The sequence below is a fragment of the Cryptotermes secundus genome, unplaced genomic scaffold (assembly GCF_002891405.2).
Source record: "Cryptotermes secundus unplaced genomic scaffold, Csec_1.0 scaffold792, whole genome shotgun sequence".
Classification (NCBI taxonomy): Eukaryota; Metazoa; Arthropoda; class Insecta; order Blattodea; family Kalotermitidae; genus Cryptotermes; species Cryptotermes secundus.
Genome location: NW_019725425.1, coordinates 1,001,669 through 1,012,645, shown reverse-complemented (window position 1 = coordinate 1,012,645; position 10,977 = coordinate 1,001,669). Strand labels below are relative to the sequence as shown.

Sequence of the window (10,977 nt, the reverse complement as noted above, 5' to 3'; positions counted from 1 at the left end):
GACCATCAAGGTTTTAGCATAACGCCATCAACCACGTACGTTACCGCTAGCCCCGCATTTCATAAATCATTTTTATTTTATTTTAAGTAATTTGAGCTAATTCGCCATAATCTGGTAGAGTGTGCTGATATCGAAGGCCATACCAAGGATGTAAGTGTTCAACTCTGAAAATTAGTGCAATCGCTGGCTTTTGGATCACAGAAAAAAAAATAAAGGGAAACTTGCAGAAAATGTCTAAAAATTACTGATTGTTTCAGTGATTATGTAAAGGTGTTTTGTAATAAGTTGTATTGTGGTACACTGTTTGACATTATTTATTTCATTACTTGCAGTAATGTAAGATTATTATGACGGAATTATGCTTCTGAGTTCTGAACTTCACGCAGCTGTAGTTCCTATATTCCCACCACAGGTGTCGCAACAGATCAAAAGTAGAAACGGTAGAAACCAATAAAATGGCAGAGGGTTGGACTCAAAATGTTCGATGCCGGTAAGAAAACTGGGTTCTGTGCCATTATTGTTGCCTTTATTATAATGATTTGTAGTATTTCGTGTTAGTGAAATTGCAAGGTTTGCTGTGTGTTTATTGTTTGGTGAAAGGTGAGAGATAAAAGTTAATACGGTAAACAATAATATCAAGGCAAATGGAATTGTCATAGTGGAATGAGCAAGCATTGAAGTATTAAAAGGAATTTCGAAAAACTAATTTCCCTTCTTTGTTGAGTAACTAGTTAAGGATTGGTTGTATTAGTTATTTCCGTAAAGCCACAGTATTTTAGAGGAATGAGTTGCCGAGATGAGAATGTAAAATGTTTTGTAGTTTGGTTGTCTGTTAATGACAATAAAGATGAGTATAATTTAAAAAATAAACGTAGAATTTGTTATGTTAATGTAGTTAACTTACGGTATGAAATACTCTTGACTAACTGAAGAGAGAAAATACTGTATGCTGTGATAGATTCATGTATGAAGGTAGTGGTATTTTAATGATATACATGACCCTGTAACATCATTGTCATCTACACAGTGTTATGTTGGTTCTTTAATGCACAGTCATTCAGTGTATGCGTGAGATTTTATAAAGGGAGGCCATTTGAGAACCTGCTACAAAATCTTTCAGCCAGTCTGGTCAGAGGGACACACACTATTCACATCAACTTTTTGTGCACATGTTGAAGTCAGTGTTTCACTTGACAAGACTACAGACCAACAAATCACAAACAGAACTCACCTAGACCACAGCAAATGCTGGAAATTGCCTATGTTGTTACATATACATTCCTTGTATCTGTATAAGCTGTTCACATTTACGTATTAAGGTTCATTTTTTGGGAATAGAATTTGAAAAGTTGAACCTCAAACTATAAAGCCTGGTCTCCTCTACGAGAGGTGTTAGGGATTTTGGAAGATAGCAGTTAAGCCTAGCACCAGTTACATTCAGAATCTCTTCAATGAGCATTCATTGTTTTGGTTCCATTCTGTTTTGCAGTTTGAAATTTATATATGACTAGCTGTACCTGGCTACGCGTTGCTGTGGCAGATCGAGTGAATTGCTTCCGCTCCTTGAGTACGACGACCTAAGTTTGATCTTCTGCGAGGCATTATTTGGATGAACTAAAGCAGATCGATTGCACTGAAGAAGAAGAAAGAATGTTATAACAAAAACATATACAATTGCAAAACATTAAAAAAGGAAAGAACATGAACTGGAAAACAAAGAAAGAAAAAAAATAAAAAGTACTAACGAAATATTTCAATTCAAACACAGATCAATCGACACAGCTCACTCCCACCGCCAATTGCACTGATAAATAAGAACAGTTAAGAAAACGAAATGAAAGACAATGAAAAATAAACTATACTCACGAAATGAATGACATATAACACGTTACAGTATATCAATATTGAGTACAATTAATATTTTAACAACCAACCAACCTGTCACAGGTGTGACATATGTCACACATGATTTTAACATCATAAAGTCTTAAAATACATTTTTAGTGAGTGACATATTCTTGATGTGTTTTAAATTGTTGCATTATTTACGTGTACTTTGATAATAATATGTCGCATGTTACCTATGTAACGTTGTTGTGGTCACGTGTCTCCTATTCAGTGCGACAAATAACTTCCACGTACGTCTCGGATTCAGCAAATAAGTTATTGAACGCTCACTTTTACACCAGCGAGTACAATTATTATCACGTCCAGTATCACCAAAAAACTCTTCGGAGCTGGACTGTTATAACCTGGTTTCGGACGCAATATAGGGCACTTTCACTCAGGGTTCGATTTCATATGTTCTGTGCTCGTTGCCGCGGTTATTCCTAGGCAATGATCTGTTGGTATTCGATGGACGACAGAACACCTTGTAGAAGTGTCTGGTTTCATCCATTATTATGCAACGGAACCTCTTATCCTCTCATCTCCGGAGAAACGCGTTTGTTGTTTTGGCAATTCCTATGCAACGGCCCACTGTTATTGCGTTTCCATGGAAGTATACTTTCCGGTTTCATCCATTGTTACGCAACGGAACCTCTTATCCTACGCAACTGTTCTAGCGTTGCTATGGAAACGAGTGCTGGATTCGGAACATGTGACGTGTTTTTACCTGTCACAGGTGACCTCTATATAATAGGTACACAAAAAAAACGCGCGTATTTGAGTGCAACATTGTGTCAAAATTTCAAAGCAATGGGTGAAGAACTTTCGGAGATTTAAGACGACTAACAAACGAACATTTACTGCTCGGATTCACGCGTGGCCGGGTACAGCTAGTAGGTATATAAAAACACGCACACATTCGAATGCAACGTTGTATCAAAATTTCGAAGCAGTCGGTGAAGAACTTTCGGAGATCTTCGAGGGGTAATAAACCAACATTTACGTTTTTATTTATATAGATTGCACAAATAATTGTTCTTTTGGAACTGTGACATGAAATTTATGCCAGATGCTTATCCTCGCTTTTCACATGGGAACCATACGTGAACATTTGTTTGAAAGTGTAACTCGCATTTGTCTTTTTGGTGTGAGAAGTAATGCAACTGGTCATTTAATACTGTACCAGGGACTTGGGATTACGTTTGAAAGGCATAACACATAAGCTGTCTTCACGATAGCCCTCCAGAGATTTTTTCAATGATATAAGAGAGAAATTATGATTATGATTACTGGCATGATGGCCTTGTCATGAATTCAGAGACGTGCAGTTTGATATGAGTAGTGTGCCCCTACTGCTGGACCTGCCAAAGGATTTGCAGCAGACTCTCAAGTAACCTTGTACAACTAATATCATAGTTGAGGATCATGCTGTATGTGAAATAATCTCTTATTGTTCCTTCATCACAGTGTTTGCTTAGGTGCACTATACGTCATGTATGTTTCGGCCCTATTTCTTGGCCATCATCAGGTGTATTCAGCTCTCCATACATTCACCTTTTTCACTGGTCTGCTGGTCCTCCCTATGTTGGCTATTGTTTACAGGTTGGAGTTTTTGTTTCCAGTTTGTTTGTTATATGTAATGCCACTTTTGTATAAGGTGAATTAGGTATTAACTAACTTCATACAGCTGAGCCCTTCTTGAGAAGCTGCAAGTTTTGCAGCTACTCAAGAACTCAGCATTTTATGGAACCCTAAGGTTTATTACTGTGTTCAGAAGAGTTGTCCACTGAGCCAGACCAGTTCAGTCCATTGCTCTTCAATGAGCAGTAACACCATCCAGTATTTGACAGGTTTTCAGAAAGCAGTAATATCCCTGCTGTCTCTGAGACATCAGCCACAGCACTGCCAAAGATGACTTCACTTCAGAGCAGTGGAGAAGCTACTGCATTTAATTTTGTAAGTCTGCAGCATTTCAAGGGCTATCCTAAAGCAGGGTCGAGAAGAATTACAAGAAAATGAGAGCAGAAGGGAAGAATGATTGCCACTGATACTTGTGAAACAGATGAAATTGAAAAGCAAGCAGCAGAAAGATCAAAGAGAAGAAAACATCTGACTTGGAAGACACTGAAAGCTTTTCATCAAAAAAGAAAAAGAAGATAGTTCATTATGTTGGCAAAATTAAAGAAATTGTGTCTAAAGCAAACCTTGACTAGTGTTGACGGAGCAGAATGAATAAAGATTTGAGGTTTGCACGGCGGTGACTGTGATGAAAGCCGCCTTCTGGGATGTGGCGCCGTGTAGATATTGTGTTAACTGTAGGAACATATCACCTCCATCTTCAGTGTAGAAGGAAACGAAAATCCGCGAGCGAGGATCCAGCGTGAACAGGTGCTGACAGACTAATATCTGTCTGTCTGTCTGTCTGCCATTAGTGTGTCATAACCTGCTCACGCTGGTTCCTCGCCCACGGATTTTCTTTTCCTTCTACCCTGAAGATGGAGGCGATGTGTTCCTCCAAAATGTCGGTTAACAATGTCTACACAGCGCCACATCCCAGAAGACAGCTTTCTTCCCTAATGAATATTAAACTTGAAGTCAGTTTTCTTCTCAACATTGTTCTTGATAAAGTTCTGGTAGAGTTTTCTGATATTGTAATGCCCTTACCAAAACCAGTTTGAGTATGTTACACTGAGTGACAGAACCACTTCTACATTTTCTGTGTCAATTTTGATGCCGTGAATGTATGCTGAATGTATTTTGATTCTTATTTATCTTTCTTATGTATTTGCAGTTATTCTTATATTATATCTGACTGTAGCACATAGTGTCTCAGAGTGCCCCAGTATAGGGCAGACACAATTTTCTGTACTACCCTTAAGTACTGATCCCACATCAGCTATAGCCCTGCTTTGAAGGTTTAATTGAGCAAACATTTGCTCAACCCAAATCATTGAGTTATAGTGACAGTTTTGCTAGCGAAGTGTTGAGTATATAACTGAATATTATATTTAAAGGCTAACCATTACCCACTGCAGGTACTATGCAAATGGAATATGTCGTAAGGGAGAAGCTTGTCGCTATCTGCATCAGGGACAGGCTGCATCGAGTGTGGGCACATCTTTAAGGACTGATCCTTTAGAGACACGATGCCGTTATTATCAGCGAGGTTCATGTGCATATGGACACCGTTGTAACTTTGTGCATGCTGCTGAAGTCTCCACTTCAAGTACAAACAATGCTAATCACAGCACTGGTCTGGCATCATCGTCTACTGCAAGGAAAAATTCATCAAACAATGCCAACAGAAATGGTCAGGGAACCAGGTACTGGGGTTTTATAATTATCCAGCTTAGTTCAAGCTTTGAAATGTGTTTACTGTCTTCTTGGACATGATACCATGTAGTTCAGTAGATAGGTACCTGAAGTTTGTTGGAGCCTGCTGCCCTCATCTTCAGGGTAGACCTTGACAGCTTCACATATCAGACAACCATAATTATAAGGAGATTTTTATCTGCCATTTTATATGACCATCCTGGAGCCAGATTAATGCTGAGTTATTTTTATTTATTGTCATTTACATCATTATTTGCAAAAGGGAGAAACTGAAACAGCCAAGATTCTGCCCTTTGAATGATTGTAGCAATGTGCAGGGAGATCGAGAAGTCGTGCACATCACACTAAGCAATTATCTTTTGCTGGTTTAATGCACAAACTACAAGACATACAGCACTTACTATTAATGTTTATAACCTTACATCTTAGAAATGCAAAATCAAATCATGTCTTTGCAACATATGCTCGAAATGGCTTCTTTGTTCAGCAATGCATGTGTGAGCTCTGTTTACCATGTTTGAGGCCACTTTGTGGAGCACCTGTAAACTGATGCTGTTAGTTGCTGTCATAATGTTCCTCTTGAGGTCATCCAGTGTATGCGGATTGATTTATAGACAATTCCTTTGAGGTACCTCCAAAAGAAAAAATCTGCTGGTGACAAATCAGGCGAACACGGGGGCCCACAATCCTTTCAAAATGATACGGTCACCAAAAAACTCGCGCAAGAACTGCATGGTTTCATTAGATGTGTGACATGTGGCACCATCTTGCTGCAACCAACACTCACGTTCATCGACTTCAAGAAGCGCAATAAATTGTGTAATGATGTCTTGGTATACTGGACTATCCACTGTTGTTTCAGAGACAGTTGGGCCCACTATTCGATGACGTGATACAGCACACCACACTCCAATTTTCTGACAGTGCAAGGGCTTTTCATGTAACACGTGGATTTTCAGATGACCAAATCCTATTGTTTTGTCTGTTCATATAGCCACTAAGGTGAAACCACGCTTCGTCAGTGAAGAAAACCGGATCAAACTCTTCAATTCCATGGTTGCCAACAAATGCCCGGAACCATCTACAGTACACTAAGCATTTTTTCTTTATCCAGGTCCTTCAGTTCCTGCACACAGCGAACATGATATGCACGAAGGTGTAACTTCTTCATTGCTTTCTGAGCACTTCCATACGAAATCCCTGATCGCGCTGATAGTCTCCTCAGGCTTCTAGAAGGGGAACGCTGCAACATTTTCCCCATGTCAGCCAGTTTAGCCTGTCAAAATGGCCGGTCTCCCGGATCTCTTTCTATCTGAAACTGATCCACATTCCTGAAATCGGCTGATTATTCTCATTATCGTCGAATTGTTAGGAACTGCAGAATCCGGATATTCCCAACGAAACTCATCTACGACAGGTGCATAAGAACGTCTGGCAAAATAATGTTCCACGATGAAAGCTTGTTCTTGGGAAAACGACATGTCTGTCATGCAATAAACAAAGCTATGCTGCAGATGTCGTATGACCGATACGTGACAGATGGCGTTTCTATTCGTTGTTAGTACTCTTACAGTACCACCTAGCGGTAGGAGATATGATTATATTAACTGCAATACAATTTATAACAACTTTTAGTTTGATCTGTATCTCAACTTAGAGTATGTGGGTTAGCCTGTACGTGAGAGATGGGTGCATACACTCAGTTTGAGTTATGGCTAACAGAGAATATCTGGACTGAAGGTCATTGACTTTCCTCAGTTACTCTACATAAGTACAAAGGTAATATCTTATTTTAAAAGGGCTGTTTCCTGCTGTCATTACTTTCTCTACTGTGATAATGCAATTGAACATACATCATCTCGACAGATCCACGCTATTCAGCTGAAGGTCTGTGGTTAAAGTACCACGTCTTAGAATAAGTCACTTGAAGGCAGAAACATAATTAATAGAAGTAAAGTAATGAGTTTGTTCATTAATATCTGTGTGAAAATCACTTTACTTCATTTGTCATTCCATTTTTTATTCCGATTTCTCTTGATAGTTGGAAAACTTCAGTCCTGAAGAAGCAAGGAGACAGTGCTGACAGTGGGATTGGCGAAGACTCTGCTGAGAATTGGGTGAATGCACCAGAATTTGTCCCTGCAGGAAAATATAACATTCCTAAAACAGCAGAGCGTGGTGAGTAAAATTCTGATCAGCAGATCTTATTCATTCCTGTTAATGGGACATTGGCTTAACACATTGCGGCGGACCGGTTGTTTTTCTTTAGGGTGTGACAGGAAATGAGCGTGATCATGTTACTGGCTAAGCTAGCAAACATTCCCAAGGTCAACTACGCAGTAGTTATGATGCAACATGGCCACACAGCGAGATGTAGTCGGTTGCAACATAACGCGTCAGAAAAGGGCCAATTGGCCCGCCCGGTCTGTAACACTATAGAAACGTAGAGGGCCAATTGGCCCCTCCGGTCCTGAATGTGTTAAAATATGTAGAGGTTTAGTTGGAAAGGATTTGTAGAAAGGTGTGGGATGTTAATGCAGTTTATTTGCCAAAAGAGACACCCAAAGAAATCAATAAATGGCTAGACTAGCGGATTTTGTATCATGACTGCATTGCCACAGTAAGGCCGGTTGACTAATATCTCTGTTGGAAACTCACCATATTTGTTTTATCCCAGAACTAAACAGTACCTTAAAGGGATCTCACTTCAAATATATTAAATGGTCAATGCAGTGTGGTGGCAATGAAAGAGGCTTTTGAAAAATGTTCTAGACATATCAGAGACACTGGAATGTATGTATAGTCAGAGGACCAAGCACTTTGAAGTTGACCATGCTCAGTAAAAGTTAAATGACAGTCTACGTATATATGTATTACGTAGCTGATTCCAAAAGTAAGGTCTCCAAAGCGCTGGGTAATTTTTCGTGCGGCTGTTGGCAACCCTGTTGCATTCGTTGCTTCCCCCACTCCCCCAATACCACCAAGCATGCACGCACGTAGCTAGGACGCTCAGTCTTGGCACGGTTGCTGTTAGAAATGGAGCTCCCGATTACTAAAACTGCGAAGTGTGAGATTCGCACAGTTATTCGGTTTTTGAACGCAAAAGGGACTAAACCAATTGAAATTCATCGTCAATTGGTGGAAGTGTATGGCGAGTCGTGCATGGACATAAAGAACGTCCGCAAGTGGTGTAGGGAGTTTGAATCTGGTCGTACTGCAATACACGACGAAAAAAGAACTGGGAGACCGTCAATTTCTGACGAGACAGTCGCGAAGATTGAGCGAGTCATGCGTCAGGATAGGCGCATCACACTCGATGATCTCTGCATTTCGGTTCCCGAGGTTTCCCGAACCACCATTTATCGGGTTTTGACAGAGAAGTTGAATTATCGGAAGGTGTGCGCAAGATGGGTCCCGCGAATGCTCACGGAAGACCACAAACGGCAGAGAGTTGACTCTTCCCATGAATTTCTTCGCCGCTATGCTGATGAAAAGGACAACTTCTTGAATTCAATTGTCACAGGCGACGAAACCTGGGCGTACCACTTCACACCTGAGACAAAACAACAATCACGTCAGTGGCGGCATTCCTCTTCGCCTAAGCCTCGAAAATTCAAGCAAACACAGTCTGCCGGTAAAGTCATGGCAACTGTGTTTTGGGATCGAAACAGGGTATTGTTGGTTGACTTTATGGAAACTGGAACCACAATAAACGTTGAGAGATATTGTGAGACACTGAGAAAACTCAGGCGGGCGATTCAGAACCGGAGAAGAGGGATGTTGAGCAAGGGCGTAAGCATTCTCCACGATAACGCTCGCCCCCATGCTGCCCGACAAACCGTCGCTCAACTGCAACAGTTTGGATGGAACATCATCACCCATCCACCCTATAGTCCGGACTTGGCGCCCAGTGACTACCATCTCTTTCCAAAGTTGAAAGAACATTTGTCTGGAAAGCGCTTCAACAACGACGATGAGGTGAAAGCTGAGGTTCGAAGTTTCCTGAACAGCATGGAGGTGAACTGGTATGACATGGGCATACAAAAACTGCCACTGCGCCTACAAAAATGCATCGACCGAAATGGCAATTATGTAGAGAAATGAGTACATGTTCAAGATTCAACTGATGTATCCAAAATTGAAAATAAATGTTTATTTTATATTTTCAAACATAGGAGACCTTACTTTTGGAATTACCCTCATATTTTACAGAATCAGTCAAAAAAAACAAACTGCTTGTTCTGTAGTCCGCAAGTGAACTATACCGACTAAGCAGCCTCCACTTGTTGACAAAGTTAGTGCCAACTTTAACAGATTACAGGATCAGTCATGTTATGAAATTAATAAATTGTGTTTTTGACTTTTTCCATTGTCTAGTTTTCTAGAAAATAGAAAACACAACTTTTCAGAATCTGGATGTTTCTGCCCTCAGGTGAGCTGAGGAGACACCTGCTCAGTTGGGCCCCTTAGAAAGAGCTAATCTTAATCTGTTTTCTAGAATACCGGAAAAAGTCCAAAACCCAGTAATTCTATGTGTTATACGCCATCATCAGAACCCTTCAGAATCTAATAGATTATATATTTTTGACGTGTCTTCATTCCTTAAGAAATTTACAAGAATGTGGTAGAATAAATGTATAATTCATAAATTAGAGGCGAACCATGATATAACCAGTATGGCTTATAATGAGACAGAAACGTCAGTGCCGTCCGTATGTTAATGTTACATATATGACAGACCGTCACAGAAAACCACATTTTTTTGTTATATTCATCATATGATTGATTCCTAGCCACCCACAACTTTTTATATGAATCATAGTTGCATGGTTGCTTTTCAAGCGATTTAAGGTCATAGTCCATAACGGTAGCATTAAACCACATCCTGCACCACACCCTCATTTGGAACAGAAAAGACTACATTTCAGAATCTTAGAACTGTATGTCTGAAGATCTTTTGCCACCTTGAGGCAGAAGTTCTAACAACACAGAGCTGTTACACAAGGTGTGGCAATAAAAAACCGGATTACCATTATGACTCATTTCCGGCCATGTCGATGACGAAGAGGAGGGTAGGGCATTGACCCATGGACTTCCCTCTACTGTCACACAAAGTTGAATTCACGCGCATCGGTTAGTCTGGCCGCGACCATTGTTAGAAGCGGATCGTGTGTCTGATCTCCGTCGAAATAATGCTGAGTGCTAATGTAGAACAACGTGTTAACATCAAATTCCTCACAAAACTTGGAAAATCTACCACTGAAACTTACAATTTGTTGACAGAAGTATATGGTGATCAGTGTCTATCTCGCACGCAAGTTTTCGAGTGGTTTAAGAAGTTTATGGAGGGTAGGAAAAGCGTCGGGAACGATCCAAAATCAGGCCGTCCTTCCACTGCAAAAACTCCAGAGAATGTGGAGAAGGCCGCTAGAATTGTTCGAAGAGATCGTCGACTGAGCTTTCGAGCAATTTCTGAACTTACCAACATCAGTAAGGATAGTGTTAGACAGATTTTGCATGACGATCTGGGCATGAAAAAGGTGTGTGCTAAAGTGGTGCCAAAAATCCTTACCCCCCAGCAAAAGGAGCATCGAGTGAATTGCTGTGTTGACACTCTTGAAAACATTGAAAATGATCCTGATTTCTTCCAAAACGTAATTACGTGTGACGAAACTTGGATTCTTCAATATGATCCAGAGACTAAGCGACAATCCATGCATTGGAAGAGCCCCAAATCCCCTAGGAAGAAGAAAGCGC

General features: G+C 40.3%; 1 protein-coding gene across 1 annotated transcript in view; it reads left to right on the top strand.

The window, feature by feature from the left end:
- Positions 1-375: 375 nt before the first annotated feature.
- LOC111863413 (probable E3 ubiquitin-protein ligase makorin-1) overlaps positions 376-10,977 on the top strand; it is a gene marked incomplete at its 5' end in the record, with an annotated part of 36,484 nt that continues 25,882 nt past the window's right edge. The window contains 3 exon segments of the mRNA XM_023849718.2: positions 376-490; positions 4,923-5,210; positions 7,262-7,398. Of these exon segments, the coding sequence (XP_023705486.1) occupies positions 456-490; positions 4,923-5,210; positions 7,262-7,398 (460 nt within the window).